The 21596-nt window shown below is 46.6% G+C and overlaps 2 protein-coding genes across 3 annotated transcripts in view; one reads left to right on the top strand and one right to left on the bottom strand.

Moving 5' to 3' along the window:
- Positions 1-68: 68 nt before the first annotated feature.
- ubl5 (ubiquitin like 5) lies at positions 69-3858 on the top strand. The gene is made up of 6 exons (XM_071390128.1): positions 69-276; positions 842-898; positions 2411-2494; positions 2769-2806; positions 3599-3685; positions 3717-3858. The coding sequence occupies exons 2-5, from the start codon at positions 843-845 to the stop codon at positions 3640-3642; spliced, it is 222 nt and encodes a 73-aa protein (XP_071246229.1). The 5' UTR covers positions 69-276; position 842; the 3' UTR covers positions 3643-3685; positions 3717-3858.
- A 1444-nt stretch (positions 3859-5302) lies between these two features.
- Positions 5303-21596, bottom strand: part of LOC139568354 (proto-oncogene vav-like) — a 36478-nt gene continuing 20184 nt past the window's right edge. For both annotated transcript variants that reach the window (XM_071390124.1, XM_071390125.1), the window contains exons 9-27: positions 20503-20606; positions 20016-20115; positions 19741-19836; positions 19562-19630; positions 19259-19430; positions 18667-18803; positions 18310-18419; positions 17480-17581; positions 16724-16818; positions 16455-16477; positions 13354-13390; positions 12210-12346; positions 11577-11642; positions 10609-10640; positions 9698-9808; positions 9482-9569; positions 7758-7881; positions 7217-7368; positions 5303-6792 (exon numbers count right to left, since the gene is read on the bottom strand). In XM_071390124.1, coding sequence (XP_071246225.1) covers positions 6739-6792; positions 7217-7368; positions 7758-7881; positions 9482-9569; positions 9698-9808; positions 10609-10640; positions 11577-11642; positions 12210-12346; positions 13354-13390; positions 16455-16477; positions 16724-16818; positions 17480-17581; positions 18310-18419; positions 18667-18803; positions 19259-19430; positions 19562-19630; positions 19741-19836; positions 20016-20115; positions 20503-20606 — 1809 coding nt within the window. In that variant the 3' untranslated portion in view covers positions 5303-6738. The remainder of the gene's footprint in view (positions 6793-7216; positions 7369-7757; positions 7882-9481; positions 9570-9697; positions 9809-10608; positions 10641-11576; positions 11643-12209; positions 12347-13353; positions 13391-16454; positions 16478-16723; positions 16819-17479; positions 17582-18309; positions 18420-18666; positions 18804-19258; positions 19431-19561; positions 19631-19740; positions 19837-20015; positions 20116-20502; positions 20607-21596) is intronic.

Genomic DNA, 21596 nt, shown 5'->3' with positions numbered 1-21596 from the left:
AATACCCTTATAGACTGATCGGACCGCATTTGTTATTTCATTGCAACTATTCGCAGCACTTCTGGTCGATTTACGGCATAGATGAATATTGCAGTGCCCGCCTTCTCTTGATATGTTACCTTATGAGAGGCATTGAAGTAGCAATGTCAATCATCCGTTTAGATGTTTCATTGGTGCGTTTTCTCGTTGTACACAAAGCGGAACGCTTTACGACTAAGCAGGCTGAAGCGATTCTGATTGTCGCTAACATTTTGTGAACGACTAGCGATCAATAAGGTAATATCTGTACTTATACGATATTTTATCAATGGTATAGACCAATAAACATGTGAGGAAACTTCAATATCTAAGACATAATGCTTTATTTTTTTTGTTCGAAATCGTCAGTGGTTGTTGATGAAGCGCTAACTAGCTCTGCTAACATTAGCCAACTCCATATGACAACGTTTATTGTCCTAGCTATTATGTTAGCTGCTAAGTAACATTACATTATTGGAGTTGGAATGACAAGCAACTGGAACATCATCCTTGTATTGTAATCATCATTTGTGTAACCAACTAACGTTCGCTAGTTAGCTAAACGGTGTGCTGTTTCACGCCACTTCGATACGAAATGATTTTCTTAGCAGGTTAGGAGAGCATTTTCGCTAACCCGTCTTAACCTCAGCGTCCTAACCGACTACGTTAATTATCCTAACCCGCTTTAAATTCTAACCTGCTACGAAAAAGTCACGAACGTATCGAAGTGGCGTGAAAATAGTGTTTATCGTATGCTCACCGTGTCATGCTGTACCGCTGTCTCAATCAACTCTCCCCGTCTCTCTCTCTCTCTGCGGATCAGGATGATTGAGGTGGTTTGCAATGACCGGCTGGGCAAGAAGGTCCGGGTGAAGTGCAAGTATCCTTTTACAAAGCTGACCACCATGCAAGTTCAATAGCTAGTCTTCCAGCACAGACTAGCCTACGCCATTAATAGACGCCAACTGATTTAGCGCCTATTGGCGATAGTAACGTACGCTGTTACAATAGTATGTGGACACCCCTTCAAATGAGTGGATTCGGCTATTTCAGCCACACGCGTTGCTGACAGGTGTATAAAATTGAGCGCACAGCCATGCAATCTCCATAGACAAACATTGGCAGTCGAATGACCTTACTGAAGAGCTCAGTGACTTTCAATGTGACACCGTCATAGGATGCCACCTTTCCAACAAGTCAGTTAGTCAAATGTCTGCCTTGCTAGAGCTGCCCCAGTCAACTGAAAGTGCTGTTATTGTGAAATGGAAACGTCTAGGAGCAACAACGGCTCAGCCGCGAAGTGGTAGGCCACACAAGCTCACAGAACGGGACCGCTGCAGCGTGTAAAAAGTGTCTGTCCTCGGTTGCAACACTCACTACAGAGTTCCAAACTGCCTCGGGAAGCAACGTCACCACAATAACTGTTCGTCAGGAGCTTCATGAAATGGGTTTCCATGGCCGAGCAGCCACACACAAGCCTAAGATTCCCATGCGCAATGCCAAGCGTCGGCTGGAGTGGTGTAAAGCTGGACCCGGAGCAGTGGAAATGCATTTTCTGGCAGTCCGACAGACTAATCTGAGTTTGGCGGATGCCAAGAGAACATTACCTACCCGAATGCATAGTGCCAACTGTAAAGTTTGGTGGAGGAGGAATAATGTTCTGGGGCTGTTTATCATGGTTCAGGCCCCTTAGTTCCAGTGAAGGGAAATCTTAACACTACAGCATACAATTACATTCTAGACGATTCTGTGCTTCCAAGTTTGTGGGAACACTTTGGGGGTGGCCCTTTCCTATTTCAACATGACAATGCCCCCGTGCACAACGAGGTCCGTACAGAAATTGTTTGTTGAGATCGTTTTGGAAGAACTTGACTGGCCTGCAAGAGCCCTGACCTCAACCCCCATCGAACACCTGTGGGATGAATTGGAATGCCGACTGCGTGCCAAGTCTAATTGCCCAACATCAGTGCCTGACCTCACTAATGCTCTTGTGGCTGAACAGCTATGTTCTAACATCTAGTGGAAAGCCTTCCCAGAAGAGTGGAGGCTGTTACAGCAGCAAAGGGGGGGACCAACTCCATATTAATGACCAAGATTTTGGAATGAGATGTTCAACGAGCAGGTGTCCACATACTCTTTTTTATCCCAAACGCTCGTTCTGAACGTTAAAACGCATCGTTGTGAAATGGTTTTGAAAACATAAGGATTGTATCTTTCATATCAGCAATAAATTATTTTCAACAAACTAAAGGTTAAATTACTACAGACCCTTTTAGAGGGTTATGGTTATATAGATGTCTGTAGATGCTGAACCTTCAGAGGGTTGCAGGCATAGACCCACTACACCATGTCGTTCTATCAGTGTTAAGTGTACAGCCTTAACCCTTTCCAGCTCAGAAGACACTATAGGAGACCTGAAGAAGCTCATCGCTGCCCAGACAGGCACACGGTGGGACAAGATCGTACTCAAGAAATGGTGAGAAAGAAATTAACAATCCCTAGCCTACGAACCAGTGACGAGTCACTTCCCTTCTCTTCCTCCTGTATTATTCAGACTGTTCTCTGTGTAGTCTGCATTTTGTATCCAGGGTAACGTTTTAGAATATTAAGGTAGAAATGTATTGTGCAGAACTAACAAGTCTCTGTGACATGTAGAATTAGGAATCGTGTCATTTCTATCTGAAACGTTCAGGAAGGAACCTGGTCTAGGCTGTGTTGTTCCTCTGTGACTTCCTGTTGTCTCCTCTCAGGTACACCATATTCAAGGACCACGTGTCTCTGGGAGACTGTATCCTTTTCGAGCCCTCAGAAGTGCAGTGTCACTGTTTGACAACAGGGTGGCGTTTTATTGTCGTGAGTCTCGTCCTGGAGGCACAACTGGGCCATTTCCTCTTAGAGCAGCTGCAACGTCAAACGTGGCTATATTGTTTTCATGCATTTTTACAATAATGTGCTTTTTGGTGTTTAAATTAGGGTTAGGCATGAGGTTCAACAGTGTAAAATCTAATGTGATGACTTTGTGGCTGTGCCAGCTAGTGACCACTGCAGAGCTGCTTCCAGAACAACATTCACGACGAAGAACGCTAAAACAGTTGTTTTAACCAAGAGGAAATAGAAAACTATTGAGCCCTTAGAACAACAGTTTCACTCTGACCAGGGAGGAATCTGTAAACTGGGCGATACTGAGCCAACATGTCTGCTTTCCTTCCAGGTTTTGCTGCTGTTAGATATAGTAAGGAGAGAGAGAAACATACAGCAACATTTTAATGTCTCCTCCTCACTTTATCTGATGTTTGTTGTCGGAGTGGGTTTCTAAATGTAAACAAAAGTTTTTGTTATTGAGAAATGCTATTGGTGAAGTGTTGCCTTGAAAGTGAGGAGTTTCCTGGTTTAGTTCATTATATTGAGGGGAAACTCAGGGAAATGATTTGGTTGTGCAACTCGAGACATTTGACACACACACACTGTGCATATGGATGGTGTTTGTGTGGGACTACTGATCACCACCACTGTTGTCTGGTGTTTGTGTGGGACTACTGATCACCACCACTGTTGTCCTCCTCAACTCACCTGTCTGCAGATGAGATCCATGATGGGCAGAACCTGGAGCTGTACTACCAGTAGAAGACAGAGGACTCACACACACCACACACACACACACACACACACACACACACACACACACACACACACACACACACACCACACAATGCTATTTAATAACAAGGCTTGAGTTTGTTGATCATTGGATCAGGGTTTGCGGAAGACATTGACAATGTTCTAGTGATGAAATGTTTTGATATTGTTTGGAAATAAAAGCAAATATTTATATTAGCTTAATTTGTCTCCATCTCTAACTGGCCTGATTATCTGGGAGTGACCCACATGGTACCCTATTCCCTTTATAGTGCGCTACTATAGACCAGACTCTGTTCTGTTCAGGTACCCTATTCCCTATATAGTGTACTACTATAGACCAGACTCTGTTCGGGTAAGAGGTTCCTTATATAGTGCACTACTATAGACCAGACTCTGTTCTGTTTAGGTACCCTATTCCCTTATATAGTGCACTACTATAGACCAGACTCTGTTCTGTTTAGGTAAGAGGTTCCTTATATAGTGTACTACTATAGACCAGACTCTGTTCTGTTTAGGTAAGAGGTTCCTTATATAGTGTACTACTATAGACCAGACTCTGTTCAGTTTAGGTACCCTATTCCCTTCATAGTGCACTACTATAGGCCAGACTCTGTTCTGTCTAGGTACCATATTCCCTTCATAGTGTACTACTATAGACCAGACTCTGTTCTGTTTAGGTAAGAGGTTCCTTATATAGTGTACTACTATAGACCAGACCCTGTTCTGTTGCCATTTGGGACAGAACCTCTGACTATTAGACAATATTAACTGCAACGATATTAAAGGTAGACTTAGCGATGTGGCGTAGATTCACAAAGTAAACGGCATAGTGGGTCAATTTCCGCATCAACTAAGAGCGTTGAAGCGCGAGGCTCAACTTCTCTGCTGTTTTGATCCCGTGGCTCCCGCGTCGTAACGGTGGAGAGACCGTTGCTCTGTGTGATTGTCTGAGAGACAAGACTTCCATCTCGCTCGTCTCCGCTGCTCGTGGCAACGTCATTTAAGAGTATGTTTAAATACTGAACACGCCGATTGGCACGTGTGTTTTTTTTTCTGTTGCTCGTTTGAAAAACGAGATTCAGTCTTGGGAGTTGTTTCCTGGCCGATTACGCGTTTGGTTTTAATGACGTTTGTCCCCCATGAGATGCTGTACACACGGAAGCCTATTTCACTTCCTCAGAATTAATTGAAGGCAACTCAAAAAATCTGTATTTTGTTAATTTTTGCTGGGGATGTTTTAGTTGCACAATTTTACATGAAGGTGTTTGGTGCAGTATTTCTTAGCAAACAAAAAATTGCGACGTGTTGTCTTAAGTAAACAAAGTCGGGCTGCTGGGCAGGTCTATCTATGCTGCTGGGCAGTACTATCTATGCTATTGGATAGAGAGCAATCACCGCAGCGGTTCACCCCATGTTAGTGGGCAAACGGGTCATTGTCACATCAAAACCCAACCTTCATTTACCAATCGTGACACTACGTCTTAGACAAGCCTGACTTTATGACCATAATGATCCTACACTTTGTAGTCCATTTAGACACCAGAACAACTGACTCATGTCTGTTTTCAAAGGGATGTGTTGCTTTTAAAAGGCATTCGCTCTTTAACTATATACAATGTCAACATGACAGAGACAGACCACGTGGTAAGTCAGAGGTTTTATTCACAGCAGATACATTGAACCGGTGCATTGAGTTCTACACATAGGAGGAAGCCAGGGGTGCCTCGGCGTTAACATGTCTGAAGGGGCTGTATCCGTGTGTAGTGGGGGTCATAGAGAAGGAAAGAGGCCCCATCGTATCCGTCCCACTACGGTGTCTGTGACATCATGGGCAGTGCCATTGAGGCCATTTTGAAGTAGTCCATTTTCTTCTTCACGATTGGCTGATACCTCCTGATGACCCGGGTTACACATGACTCCCAACAGGGTCACCAGGAGGGATCAGCCAATGAAGTTGGAAGTCCCCTCCAGTTGACTACATTAAAATGGTGGAAGCCCTCAATGACCCATGCTAACACAACCTTTTGGCCACTAGAGGCCTCTATCATTCTCTATGGTAGTGGTAAAGCTTCCACCATATTGCCTCTATCATTCTCTATGGTAGTGGTAAAGCTTCCACCATATTGCCTCTATCATTCTCTATGGTAGTGGTAAAGCTTCCACCATATTGCCTCTATCATTCTCTATGGTAGTGGTAAAGCTTCCACCATATTGCCTCTATCATTCTCTATGGTAGTGGTAAAGCTTCCACCATATTGCCTCTATCTTGCAGATCTAGGCAAACATTTAATGCCTCCACGCAGTCTTTTAAATTTTAAATCATCATTGGATGTCTAATAAATCGCTGTGTTTATTTCATGAAAATAACTTCAAATGTTTAATAATTTAGTTCCCTGGGCCTCCTTTTGCCATTGGAATGCTCAGTCTGATCGCGTCGGCGTGTTGATAGAAATTTAAATATATTTACATACACAGCCCCGATTGGCAGATAGGATTGTCTAGACTCTAGAGCAGAGGTGGGCAGCTCCAGTCCTCGGGGGCCTGATTGGTCCAGCTTCAGCCCCAGCTAAGACACCTGACTGCAGTAATGCAATGATCATGATCTTCAGTTCAGAATACAGTCAGTTTAATCAGCTTTGTTTGCTCGGGAAACAGTGGGACGACTGGAGTTGCCCATCCCTGCACTAGAGCCTAACCTGCTTACCCCTTCAAAGTAGGAGGATACATATGCAAATAAAAGATGACTGGTCATTGGTCAGAAAAAATGGGATCAGATTGTGATGTCATGCTGTGGGCCAAAATCTCCATCCCACCTGACCAAATTACAAGCATTTTTTTCTAAATGCTACAAGGACATTATCATAATTTTTTCTACAATTTCAGAGTGTTATTTCGACCTCATAGTGTGGAAATATTGTTGAAAAAACAAACAGTAAAAATCACATTTTTGACTGCACTGGTTAGGGCCAAGGGAAGGGGTAGGGATTGAATTGGGACACATTGTCTCTTTCACACACAGGTGAAGGTGTGACAGTGAGGCGACATCAGCAGGAGTCACACAGGTGGAGATGTGAGGCGACATCAGCAGTATTCAGAGTAATCCTCTTCTACATAGTTAGCTGGGAACAGACCGACCTACAGACAGAGAGACAGGAGTTAGCTGGGAACAGACCGACCTACAGACAGAGAGACAGGAGTTAGCTGGGAACAGACCGACCTACAGACAGAGAGACAGGAGTTAGCTGGGAACAGACCTACAGACAGAGAGAGGAGTGTGTGTGAGAGACCTTCAACAATTTGTGTGTTGGAAAAGCATTCCAGGTGAAGCTGGTTGAGAGAATGCCAAGAGTGTGCAAAGCTGTCATCAAGGCAAAGGGTGACTACTTTGAAGAATTTAAAATATATTTTGATTTGTTTAACACTTTTTTTTGTTACTACATGATTCCATACATGTTGACAGGTGTATGTGTGATGATCCTACTGCATGTGCTGCATGTGAATGTGTTGATTGTGTGTGTGTGTGTGTACTGTGTGTGTGACGGTGTGTGTTGGTCCTCACTCGTCCATAGACCTCTCCTTTCCACCATCCATTGTGAGCCTTCTTAGACAGGACTTTGACTGTGTCTCCTTCTCTCAGAGACAGCTCTGTACGGTCTCTGGCTGAGAAGTCATACCTGGCCCTAGCTGTGCTGAACGAACGCATACTGCCACCTACAGGAGAGAGGGAGAGGGAGAGAGGTGAGCGGGAGAGAGCGAGGGGGAGAGAGAGAGGGAGGGAGCGGGAGAGAGGTGAGCGTGGCTGTGTGTGTGTTGAAACATACAGTATTTGAGAGTACTTATATTTGAGGTTATGGAAGGAAATAAGTTGAGGTTTGTAGGAAGTCTTGAGTGTGTGTGTGTGTGTGTGTGTGTGTCTGTGTGTGTGTGTGTTTGTGTACCTGGGGAGGGTGTGTTGAAGAGTGTGTCACTCTGTTCAGGCTGGTTGAAGGGGGTCTGGAGGGTGGTGTGTGTTTGTGTACCTGGGGAGGATGTGTTGAAGGGTGTATCATTCTGTTCAGGCTGGTTGGAGGGGGTCTGGAGGGTGGTGTGTGTTTGTGTACCTGGGGAGGGTGTGTTGAAGGGTGTATCACTCTGTTCAGGCTGGTTGAAGGGGGTCTGGAGGGTGGTGTCCACATCCTTAAAATACTCCTTCAGTGAATGTTGCTGGTAGAACTGAACCATCTCCTAACAGAGAGATGAGGGGAGAGAGAGAGAGATATGGGGGAGGGGAGAGAGAGATGGGGGAGGGGAGAGAGAGAGAGGGAGATATGGGGGAGGGGGGAGAGATGGGGAGGGATGGGGGAGGAGAGAGAGAGAGAGGGAGATATGGGGGAGGGGGGAGAGAGAGAGGGAGGGATGGGGGAGGGGAGAGAGAGAGGGAGAGATGGGGGAGGGGAGAGAGAGATAGGGAGAGATGGGGGAGGGGAGAGAGAGATGGGGGAGGGGAGAGAGAGATAGGGAGAGATGGGGGAGGGGAGAGAGAGATGGGGGAGGGGAGAGAGAGATAGGGAGAGATGGGGAGGGGAGAGAGAGATAGGGAGAGATGGGGGAGGGGGAGAGATGGGGAGGGATGGGGGAGGAGAGAGAGAGAGAGGGAGATATGGGGGAGGGGAGAGAGAGATAGGGAGAGATGGGGGAGGGGAGAGAGAGAGATGGGGGAGGGGAGAGAGATAGGGAGAGATGGGGGAGGGGAGAGAGAGATGGGGGAGGGGAGAGAGAGATAGGGAGAGATGGGGGAGGGGAGAGAGAGAGCGATGGGGGGAGGGGAGAGAGATATATGGGGGGAGGGGAGAGAGAGAGATGGGGGAGGGGAGAGAGAGAGATGGGGGAGGGGAGAGAGAGAGATGGGGGAGGGGAGAGAGATGAAGATCCAAAGTGCTTTACAAAAAAGAAAAGTAAAACATGTTGTTTATATTTATATTTACAAAAGAAGAAGAAAAAGGGATGAGAGTTAGAGAGACGAGGAGGGTAGACAGAGCGATGAGAGGAAGAAGGAGAGAGACGAAGAGGGTAGACAGAGAGATGAGAGGAAGGGGGAGAGAGACGAGGAGGGTAGACAGAGAGATGAGAGGAAGGGGGAGAGAGACGAGGAGGGTAGACAGAGATGAGAGGAAGAGAGATGAGGAGGGTAGACAGAGAGATGAGAGGAAGAGGGAGAGAGACGAGGAGGGTAGACAGAGAGATGAGAGGAAGAGGGAGAGAGACGAAGAGGGTAGACAGAGAGATGAGAGGAAGGGGGAGAGAGACGAGGAGGGTAGACAGAGATGAGAGGAAGAGAGATGAGGAGGGTAGACAGAGAGATGAGAGGAAGAGGGAGAGAGACGAGGAGGGTAGACAGAGATGAGAGGAAGAGAGATGAGGAGGGTAGACAGAGAGATGAGAGGAAGAGGGAGAGAGACGAAGAGGGTAGACAGAGAGATGAGAGGAAGAGAGATGAGAGACGAGGGTAGACAGAGAGATGAGAGACGAGGGTAGACAGAGAGACGAGAGGAAGAGGGAGAGAGACGAAGAGGGTAGACAGAGAGATGAGAGACGAGGGTAGACAGAGAGATGAGAGACGAGGGTAGACAGAGAGATGAGAGGAAGAGGGAGAGAGATGAGGAGGGTAGACAGAAAGATAAGAGGGAGAGAGATGAGGAGGGTAGACAGAAAGATGGGAGGAAGAGGGAGAGAGATGAGGAGGGTAGACAGAGAGATGAGAGGAAGAGGGAGAGAGATGAGGAGGGTAGACAGAGAGATGAGGAGGGTAGACAGAGATGAGAGGAAGAGAAGGGGAATGACGTACGATTAATCCTTTGAATGCTTTCTTCTCGTTGATGCGGTAGAGGCCTTCTGTTGACGTGATCTTGATGTGTCTGATGTCCATGTTAAACCTGGAGGAGACAGAGTGAATGAGAATCAGTGTGTGTGTGTGAGAGAGTAAGAATATGTGTGTGAAAGAGGAAGATTGCCAGCTGACAGACAGCGCCTTTCTGATTGGCCAGCAAGAAGGCGGGCTCACTTGAGGCTGATTGCGAACTCTCCTCCGTCTTTCTGGCGGACCAGAAACGTTCCGTCCGACCGTGAAATCAGGAGGTTCTTCGCCGCTGACCGGTCCATGTTCCCCGCAAACCTAGAACCCAAATCACTTAAATGACCAAACCTAGAACCCATTGCAGTTACGTTAGAACAGTACAAAACCTTTCCCATGATTGCTATCAATAACTATTTTCAAACACAGAACACTTCCAAACCTAGAACCCTGCAGTGATACTCTTAGAAAAAAGGTGATATCTATAACCTAAAAGGGTTCTTCAGCTGTCCCCATAGGAGAAACCTTTGAAGAATCCTTTTTGGTTCCAGATAGAACCCTTTTGGATCCAGGTACAACCCTTTCCATGGAAAGGGTTCGACCTGGAACCAAACAGGGTTCTCCTATGGGGACAGCAGAAGAACCCTTTTGGAACCCTTTTTTCTAAGATTGCAGGTAGTACATATCTAGAACATCGGTATGAGTGATACCAGGTGGTACATATCTAGAACATCGGTATGAGTGATACCAGGTGGTACACATCTAGAACATCGGTATGAGTGATACCAGGTGGTGCATATCTAGAACATCGGTATGAGTGATACCAGGTGGTGCATATCTAGAACATCGGTATGAGTGATACCAGGTGGTACACATCTAGAACATCGGTATGAGTGATACCGGGTGGTGCACATCTAGAACATCGGTATGAGTGATACCAGGTGGTACATATCTAGAACATCGGTATGAGTGATACCGGGTGGTGCATATCTAGAACATCGGTATGAGTGATACCGGGTGGTACACATCTAGAACATCGGTATGAGTGATACCAGGTGGTACACATCTAGAACATCGGTATGAGTGATACCAGGTGTAAATAGAATGGTATCATTACTCACCATAGGAAGTCGGATAGGTCAGGAGTTGATCTCTGGGGAAAGAGGTCAGACAGTTTGAGAACACAACCCATGCTTCCTGAAGCTCTTAATAAAACATGTTGGTATTTCTATCAATACCAGGCACGGTGTCACCTAAACCTATAACACGGCATGTGTAATCAACAACATGTTGGTATTTATATCAATACCAGACACGGTGTCACCTAAACCTATAACACGGCATGTGTAATCAACAACATGTTGGTATTTCTATCAATACCAGGCACGGTGTCACCTAAACCTATAACACGGCATGTGTAATCAACAACATGTTGGTATTTCTATCAATACCAGGCACGGTGTCACCTAAACCTATAACATGGCATGTGTAATCAACAACATGTTGGTATTTCTATCAATACCAGGCACGGTGTCACCTAAACCTATAACACGGCATGTGTAATCAACAACATGTTGGTATTTCTATCAATACCAGGCACGGTGTCACCTAAACCTATAACATGGCATGTGTAATCAACAACATGTTGGTATTTCTATCAATACCAGACACGGTGTCACCTAAACCTATAACACGGCATGTGTAATCAACAACATGTTGGTATTTCCATCAATACCAGACACGGTGTCACCTAAACCTATAACATGGCATGTGTAATCAACAACATGTTGGTATTTCTATCAATACCAGACACGGTGTCACCTAAACCTATAACACGGCATGTGTAATCAACAACATGTTGGTATTTCCATCAATACCAGACACGGTGTCACCTAAACCTATAACACGGCATGTGTAATCAACAACATGTTGGTATTTCCATCAATACCAGACACGGTGTCACCTAAACCTATAACATGAAATATTTCCACTGGTGATGATCCATGTGTAACCAAGATGCCTATAACCCACGGTGGGATTGAGTCCCGGCCTTACTCCCAGATCACTGTTTAAAGTCAGCGGTACTCACAGAGATGAAGGGCTGGACCTTACTGCAGGGGAACCAACCCATCTGACCAATCGTCACGTTCTTGCCCTGAGTGACACACACAGCAGACCAATCAGACGACGAGAACAACACGGTGTCTTACAGTGCTTCCTGGAGCACATTATTGTACAGAAATGATTTACTACAAAGTACATGTTACAATGGTGTATTACTCAATAATACGCTAGGAATTACTGACAGGAATAATAGGCCTTGTTGGAAGGTTGTATTAAATGAGAGAGAGATGCCAGAGAGAGAGCGAGAGAGAGAGAGAGAGAGAGAGACAGAGAGGGGAGAGACAGAGAGAGAGAGAGAGACAGAGAGGGAGAGAGAGAGAGAGGGGATAGAGAGAGAGAGGGGATAGAGAGGGAGAGAGAGAGAGAGAGAGAGAGAGAGAGAGAGAGAGAGAGATAGAGAGAGAGAGAGAGAGAGAGAGAGAGAGAGAGAGAGAGAGAGAGAGAGAGAGAGAGAGAGAGAGAGAGAGAGAGAGAGATGCCAGAGAGAGAGAGAGAGAGAGAGAGAGGGTATCTCCACCCTCCTACACACTCACACTACAGGAAGCATGCTCTGCCTGCACCGTGTGTGTGTGTGCATGTGCGTGTGTGAGTGTTTCACCTCCCACCACGTTAGTTCGGCATCGGCTCTTGTCAGTTCGATGACATCACCCATGGAGAGGTGCAGTGGTTGGCCGAACGCTACAGGGGGAGGAGGCAGACCATAGTACTCCTGACACACCTCCATTTTAGGAAAGCCTGAGAGAGAGAAAGAGAGAAAGATCATTTGTTTAATTCTACAACCACCTAAAAGGAAGCGATTCCCAAACCTTCCATAACAAAGCCATCACCTACAGAGAGATGAACCTGGAGAAGAGTCCCCTAAGCAAGCTGGTCCTGGGGCTCTGTTCACAAACACAAACACACCCCACAGAGCCCCAGGACAACAGCACAATTAGACCCAACCAAATCATGAGAAAACAAAAAGATAATTACTTGACACAATGGAAAGAATTAACAAAAAAACAGAGCAAACTAGAATGCTATTTGGCCCTAAACAGAGAGTACACAGTGGCAGAATACCTGACAACTGAGACTGACCCAAACTTAAGGAAAGCTTTGACTATGTACAGACTCAGTGAGCATAGCCTTGCTATTGAGAGAGGTCGTCGTGGGCAGACATGGCTCTCAAGGGAAGACAGGCTATGTGCTCACTGCCCACAAAATGAGGTGGAAACTGAGCTGCACTTCCTAACCTCCTGCCAAATGTTTAACCATATTAGAGACACATATTTCCCTCAGATTACACAGACCCACAAAGAATTTTAAAAACAAATCCAATTTTGATAAACTCCCATATCTACTGGGTGAAATACCACAGTGTGCCATCACAGCAGCAAGATTTGTGACCGGTTGCCACAAGAAAAGGGCAACCAGTGAAGAACAAACACCATTGCAAATACAACCCATATTTATGTTTATTTATTTTCCCTTTTGTACTTTAACTATGTGTACATCATTACAACACTGTACATAGACATAATATGACATGTGAAATGTGTATATTTCTTTTAAACTAAATTTTTTATTTGTTTATTTCACTTTTGTTTATTATCTACTTCACTTGCTTTGACAATGTTAACATATGTTTCCCATGACGATAAAGCCCCTTGATTTGAATTGAGTTTAGTTAAAAACGTTCCCATTCTAATCTAATCCCAACTTGATTCAGTTCTATAATGTTACTCTACTTCCGGGATCCTCACCTGTACTGGGTTGTCTGTGAGAAGCTGACTTCTTATTCTGTAGGAGCAAGACAGGTCACAGATATACAACTCACTAGAGCAGACTCACAGGTCACAGATATACAACTCACTAGAGCAGACTCACAGGTCACAGATATACAACTCACTAGAGCAGACTCACAGGTCACAGATATACAACTCACTAGAACAGACTCACAGGTCACAGATATACAACTCACTAGAACAGACTCACAGGTCACAGATATACAACTCACTAGAACAGACTCACAGGTCATAGATATACAACTCACTAGAAGAGACTCACAGATCACAGATATACAACTCACTAGAACAGACTCACAGATCACAGATATACAACTCACTAGAACAGACTCACAGATCACAGATATACAACTCACTAGAACAGACTCACAGGTCACAGATATACAACTCACTAGAACAGACTCACTGATCACAGATATACAACTCACTAGAACCGACTCACAGATCACAGATATACAACTCACTAGAACAGACTCACAGATCACAGATATACAACTCACTAGAACAGACTCACAGGTCACAGATATACAACTCCCTAGAACAGACTCACAGGTCACAGATATACAACTCACTAGAACAGGCACACAGGTCACAGATATACAACTCACTAGAACAGACTCACAGATATACAACTCACTAGAACAGACTCACAGGTCACAGATATACAACTCACTAGAACAGACTCACAGGTCACAGATATACAACTCACTAGAACAGGCTCACAGATCACAGATATACAACTCACTAGAACAGACTCACAGATCACAGATATACAACTCACTTGAACAGACTCACAGGTCACAGATATACAACTCACTAGAACAGACTCACAGGTCACAGATATACAACTCACTAGAACAGACTCACAGATCACAGATATACAACCCTGTAGAACAGACAGGTCACAGATATACAACCCACTAGAAGAGACTCACAGATCACAGATATACAACCCACTAGAAGAGACTCACAGATCACAGATATACAACCCTCTAGAACAGACTCACAGATATACAACCCTCTAGAACAGACCCACAGGTCACAGATATACAACCCTCTAGAACAGACTCACAGATATACAACCCTCTAGAAGAGACTCACAGATCACAGATATACAACCCTCTAGAAGAGACTCACAGATCACAGATATACAACCCTGTAGAACAGACAGGTCACAGATATACAACCCACTAAAAGAGACTCACAGATCACAGATATACAACCCACTAGAAGAGACTCACAGATCACAGATATACAACCCTCTAGAACAGACTCACAGATATACAACCCTCTAGAACAGACCCACAGATCACAGATATACTACCCATTAGAACAGACTCACAGATATACAACCAACTAGAAGAGACAACACACTCCAGAGGGGTGTACTACAAAGCAGGATCAATGAGTTAGCCAGCTAACGTTGATAAACAACTCTAGATGTTCTGGTTCATTAAGAAAGCTGATCAGAAGGGAGCCATGTCACTCTGCCAGTAGCTTGGCTGGTGAGTAAAAACCCTGTGAATTCAGACAGACAAAGAGGTGTAATGAACTTCCTCATGAATTGATGTGACGTGTTTAGCGGACAACTGGGCGCGATTGATCTGTGAGTTGTCCTTCCCACCTCTCATACCCTATAATTCTGTATTTGTTTTGTGACTAATTTGCATACAGGTCCTGATTGGCCGATGAGGGTCAACCCTGATTAGAACCAGCTGCTGCTCATCTGTTGTTCTTTACAAATGCTGTTTTGAATTCAAATAAAAGTGTACCTCCTGTACACACTGAAGAAGGCTGTAAAGCCACAACGTCTGTGTACGCCATCTCTGATGCAGTAAGACATTGTAAAGCCACAACGTCTGTGTACGCCATCTCTGATGCAGTAAGACATTGTAAAGCCACAACGTCTGTGTACGCCATCTCTGATGCAGTAAGACATTGTAAAGCCACAACGTCTGTGTACGCCATCTCTGATGCAGTAAGACATTGTAAAGCCACAACGTCTGTGTACGCCATCTCTGATGCAGTAAGACATTGTAAAGCCACAACGTCTGTGTACGCCATCTCTGATGCAGTAAGACATTGTAAAGCCACAACGTCTGTGTACGCCATCTCTGATGCAGTAAGACATTGAATAATGAAGTAAGCTTAATGAGACATATTATTTAGTAGGAACCCATTACACCTCTTTGTTTGTCACTAAGAAAGCTTCACTTAAGTTTGTCTTTTCTGGTTGTTGACTCAATTAGACCATGTTTCCTAAGCCCATTGAATTGAGAGAGAGAGAAGTGAGAGGCAATTCAAGCTGGTCACCAGGATGACGATTAAGGCCCCGCCCTCCCCCCAGCAAACTCTCTGATTCAGAGGGGCGGGGTTAAATGCACAACCTCTCTGATTCAGAGGGGCGGGGTTAAATGCAGAATCTCTCTGATTCAGAGGGGCGGGGTTAAATGCAGAATCTCTCTGATTCAGAGGGGCGGGGTTAAATGCACAACTTCTCTGGTTCAGAGGGGCGGGGTTAAATGCAGAACCTCTCTGATTCAGAGGGGCGGGGTTAAATGCACAACCTCTCTGATTCAGAGGGGCGGGGTTAAATGCACAACCTCTCTGATTCAGAGGGGCGGGGTTAAATGCACAACTTCTCTGGTTCAGAGGGGCGGGGTTAAATGCAGAACCTCTCTGGTTCAGAGGGGCGGGGTTAAATGCACAACCTCTCTGGTTCAGAGGGGCGGGGTTAAATGCACAACCTCTCTGATTCAGAGGGGCGGGGTTAAATGCAGAACCTCTCTGGTTCAGAGGGGCGGGGTTAAATGCACAAGACACATTTGGGTTGAATGCATTGATTGGTTCAACTGACCAAGTATCCCCTTTTTCCATCCCCACAATACATCTGTTATTTCAGAACATGTAGGCAGGTTAGCCGGCTATTGACCCTGCTTTGTAGGACACACCCCTCAGCTGTACAAGTTCCTGCCGTAAAGTGTTCCTAGCTCACACAGTCATTACTCAGTACTATAGTGACACGCTGCCAGATAAAGAGCCTCTGAAAGGAGCCTTACCTTCTTCACGGTCGCTGAGTGTTCTGAAATACAAACCACAACACAGCTGAGTGTACAACACTACACACACACACACACACACACACACACACACACACACACACACACACACACACACACACACACACACACACACACACACACACACACACACACACACACACACACACACACAACACTACACACAACACTACACACACACACACAACACTACACACACCTGCAGACAGGCAAAGAAAACACACACACACACACTTTAGTGGTACTACCTGAGTTGCGTCCGCAGCCTGGTACTCTTCCCAGACATTCTTTATGAGCGGCCATTCTGCAACGACTACAACGATACCCCTGGAAGAATATCCCCCTGAGAGAGAGAGAGGAGGGAGAGAGGGAGAGGAGGGAGTATAGAGAGAGAAGGAAGGAGAGAGAGAGAGAAAGAGAGGAGAGAGAGAGACAGAGAGAGAGGAAGAGGGAGGGAGTATAGAGAGCGAGAGATTAAAGAGAGAGAGGAGGGAGAGAGAGAGATTGTGAGAAGTCAATCTATCTATCTATCTGTCTGTATGAAGAGTACTATTTAACTATTTAGCAGTCTTATGGCTTGGGGGTAGAATCTGTTCAGGGCCTTGTTGGTTCCAGACTTGGTGCATCAGTACCGCCTGCCGTGCAGTAGCTGAGAGAACAGTCTATGACTTGCGTTTCTGGAATCTGACCATTTTTAGGGCCTTCCTCTGACACCGCCTGGTATAGAGGTCCTGGATGGCAGGAAGCTTGGCCCCAGTGATGTACTGGGCCGTACGCACTACCCCTTGTAGTGCCTTGCGGTCGGAGGCCGAGCAGTTGCCATACCAGGCGGTGATGCAGCCAGTCAAGATGCTCTCGATGGTGCAGCTGTAGAACTTTTTGTGGATCTGAGGAGCTTTTGTGTGTGTGTGTGTGTGTGTGTGTGTGTGTGTGTGTGTGTGTGTGTGTGTGTGTGTGTGTGTGTGTGTGTGTGTGTGTGTGTGTGTGTGTGTGTGTGTGTGTACCTGAGGAGCATACAGCAGGCCTTGCAGGAGGTGGTATCTTCAAAGCAGTGCATCTGGAAGTCATGATTGTTGGCAGTACAGTTCTCTGGACACATGTTGGACCTGCCCATCAAACAATCAACCAACCAAATAAATAAATCTATCAGTCAGTCTGTCCATGAACCAATCCCTCCCTCCCTCCATCCATGAACCAATCCATGCACCAATCCCTCCATCCATCCACCAATCCATGCACCAATCCCTCCCTCCATCCACCAATCCATGAACCAATCCCTCCCTCCATCCATGAACCAATCCCTCCCTCCATCCAAGAACCAATCCCTCCCTCCATCCATGAACCAATCCCTCCCTCCATCCATGAACCAATCCCTCCCTCCATCCATGAACCAATCCCTCCATCCATCCATCCATCCACCAATCCATGAACCAATCCATCCATCCATCCACCAATCCATGCACCAATCCCTCCCTCCATGCACCAATCCATGCACCAATCCCTCCCTCCATCCACCAATCCCTTCCATTCTCCATGAACCAATCCCTCCATCCATCCATCCACCAATCCATGAACCAATCCATCCATCCATCCACCAATCCATGAACCAATCCCTCCCTCCATCCACCAATCCATGAACCAATCCCTCCATCCATCCACCAATCCATGAACCAATCCCTCCATCCATCCACCAATCCATGAACCAATCCCTCCATCCATCCACCAATCCACGAACCAATCCCTCCCTCCATCTATCTATCCACCAATCCATGCACCAATCCCTCCCTCCATGCACCAATCCCTCCCTCCATCCATGCAGTATTGTATGACTCACAGGGCCATCTCAAACTGCTCCAGCCATTTCTTCTTGAGATCTCTGGTCTTGAAGAACAGGTCGTATCCTGACTTCCCATAACAGTCTATAAGCAGGAAAAAATGTGACCACTACACACACACACACACACACACACACACACACACACACACACACACACACACACACACACACACACACACACACACACACACACACACACACACACACACACACACACACACACACACACACACACACACACACGGGATAAGTTTAGTACAAAATGTGAGGAGAGAAGAGAAGGAGAAGAAGACGAGAAGAGAAGGAAGAGAAGAGGAAGAGCAGAGAAGAGGAGGGGGAGAAGAGCAGATTTACCTTCTTGCTGTCCTTCTCCCCGGTGGTCTCGTCTCGTAGCTGGTAGTTCTGCAGGTCTATAATCTCCTTCAGTTCCATCGTCTCTCCACTCTTCTTCTTACACACTAGCATCGCCTTGTCAAACAGGAACGCATACCACACACACACACACACACACACACACACACACACACACACACACACACACACACACACACACACACACACAACGTAGTAAAACAACAATACAGACCTCACACTCACACACACAGCCCCCCCCTCACACAGACTAACACACACTGTGACACACACACAGTGCCCCCCCCCCCCCCACACTGACACACACTGTGACCCCCCCACACACACAGACTAACAAACACTGTGACACACACACATACAGACTAACACATACTGTGACACACACACACACACTGACACACACTGTGACCCCCCCCCCACCCACACACACAGACTCACACACTGTGACACACACACACAGCGTCCCCCCCCCCCCACACACACACTGACAGACACAGCGCCCCCCCCCCCCCACCCACACACACAGACTCACACACTGTGACACACACACACAGCGTCCCCCCCCCCACACACCTGTCCTGTTTGGACTTCTTCTCTGAGGAGCTGATCTTCAGTTCTCCATCTATCTTGGGTCGTCCGAACAGAGCCAGAGACTGAGTCATGTTCTCTATAGACAACTGGAAGGTGGTGATCTGTTTGATGATCTCGTTGTCTCGCTTTACCTCGTTCACACACTGGGCCAGGTCCTGGAACACACACACACACACACAGGTACAAATGAACGCACGCACAAACAGAGAAAAACAGCTCAGTGCATGTTTGTGTCATGCTTGTCCTGTTAGTGTCAGTAAAGTCTGGAAGAGGAAGGTCAACTCACTCTCATGGCGTCTAGAGCTGTCCGAAGGTTTTCTTTCTCTGTAGTGCTAGAGGTGTGTTTCACCAGCTCCTGGTGATCACATTACACTATTAACAGTGATGCATTTAGGCCACATGTGTGTTAATAAAACACACACACAGACACAGACACAGACAGACACAGACACACACGTTGTGTACCTGGAGCAGTAGGTGGTATTTGAGGACTCTCTGCATGGGAACCATGAGTAGATCACGCAGAGAGAACCTGCCACTGTTAGCCCTCTTAGAGCACTCCTAGAGAGGAGAGGAGAGGAGAGGAGGGGAGGGGAGGGGAGGGGAGGGGAGGGGTGAGGAGAGGAGAGGAGAGGAGAGGAGAGGAGAGGAGAGGAGAGGAGAGGAGAGGAGAGGAGATCAGTTCAGTGTAAATTAAAGAGAATAAGCTACTTCAGAGATGTATCCACCACTGTTCTCACCTCTAGTTTCATTCTGACTCCTTCCTTCATGGCGGACATCTTGTCCAGGTGTTTAGTAGCTGCTTCCACCTGGCTGCAGTACCGCCCATACGGCAACAACCTGGGAGAGAGAGAGATATTTCAGCAATAAGGCCGACAGGGTGCGGTATAAGGCCAATATACGAAGGCTAAGGGCTGTTCTTAAGCACGACGCAACGCAGAGTGCCTGGATACAGCCCTTAGGCGTGGTATATTGGCCATTTATCACAAACCCCCGAGGAGCCTTATTACTATTATAAACTGGTTACCAACGTAATTAAAGCAGTAAAAACAAATGTTTTGTCATACCTGTGGTATACGGTCTGATATACCACGGCTGTCAGCCAATCAGTATTCAGGACTGGAACCAGCCAGTTTATAATCATTTTACATAATCTTTCCAGCCCTTATATCCCTTTATAATCAAGCCTTTCAGATTTGCCGTGCTGATAACGGTGCATTTCTCTACCTCTCTTTGTAGTTGATGAAGACCTGGTAAAGGTTCTCGGCATTCAGGGTTAAGATAGAGGTCTGGATCTCCCCCAGCAGACTGCGATGGGTTACAGCCAGATCCTACAGAGAGGAGAGAGGGAGGGGCATTCAGGGTTAAGATAGAGGTCTGGATCTCCCCCAGCAGACTGCGATGGGTTACAGCCAGATCCTACAGAGAGGAGAGAGGGAGGGGCATTCAGGGTTAAGATAGAGGTCTGGATCTCCCCCAGCAGACTGCGATGGGTTACAGCCAGATCCTACAGAGAGGAGAGAGGGAGGGGCATTCAGGGTTAAGATAGAGGTCTGGATCTCCCCCAGCAGACTGCGATGGGTTACAGCCAGATCCTACAGAGAGGAGAGAGGGAGGGGCATTCAGGGTTAAGATAGAGGTCTGGATCTCCCCCAGCAGACTGCGATGGGTTACAGCCAGATCCTACAGAGAGGAGAGAGGGAGGGGCATTCAGGGTTAAGATAGAGGTCTGGATCTCCCCCAGCAGACTGCGATGGGTTACAGCCAGATCCTACAGAGAGGAGAGAGGGAGGGGCATTCAGGGTTAAGATAGAGGTCTGGATCTCCCCCAGCAGACTGCGATGGGTTACAGCCAGATCCTACAGAGAGGAGAGAGGGAGGGGCATTCAGGGTTAAGATAGAGGTCTGGATCTCCCCCAGCAGACTGCGATGGGTTACAGCCAGATCCTACAGAGAGGAGAGAGGGAGGGGCATTCAGGGTTAAGATAGAGGTCTGGATCTCCCCCAGCAGACTGCGATGGGTTACAGCCAGATCCTACAGAGAGGAGAGAGGGAGGGGCATTCAGGGTTAAGATAGAGGTCTGGATCTCCCCCAGCAGACTGCGATGGGTTACAGCCAGATCCTACAGAGAGGAGAGAGGGAGGGGCATTCAGGGTTAAGATAGAGGTCTGGATCTCCCCCAGCAGACTGCGATGGGTTACAGCCAGATCCTACAGAGAGGAGAGAGGGGGGAGAGAGAGAGAGGGGGGAGAGAGAGAGGCATTCAGGGTTAAGATAGAGGTCTGGATCTCCCCCAGCAGACTGCGATGGGTTACAGCCA

The sequence above is a fragment of the Salvelinus alpinus genome, chromosome 2 (assembly GCF_045679555.1).
Source record: "Salvelinus alpinus chromosome 2, SLU_Salpinus.1, whole genome shotgun sequence".
In the NCBI taxonomy this organism is placed as follows: domain Eukaryota; kingdom Metazoa; phylum Chordata; class Actinopteri; order Salmoniformes; family Salmonidae; genus Salvelinus; species Salvelinus alpinus.
The sequence above is the reverse complement of the archived record's forward strand: the minus strand, read 5'-3'. Positions and strand labels throughout refer to the sequence as shown.

Coding starts and splice junctions, on each gene's coding strand:
- ubl5 (XM_071390128.1), top strand. CDS start 843: ATGATTGAGGTGGTTTGCAATGACCGGCTGGGCAAGAAGGTCCGGGTG. Junction 899..2,410: donor AAGGTCCGGGTGAAGTGCAA/GTATCCTTTTAC, acceptor AACCCTTTCCAG/CTCAGAAGACACTATAGGAG. Junction 2,807..3,598: donor CCACGTGTCTCTGGGAGACT/GTATCCTTTTCG, acceptor ACCTGTCTGCAG/ATGAGATCCATGATGGGCAG.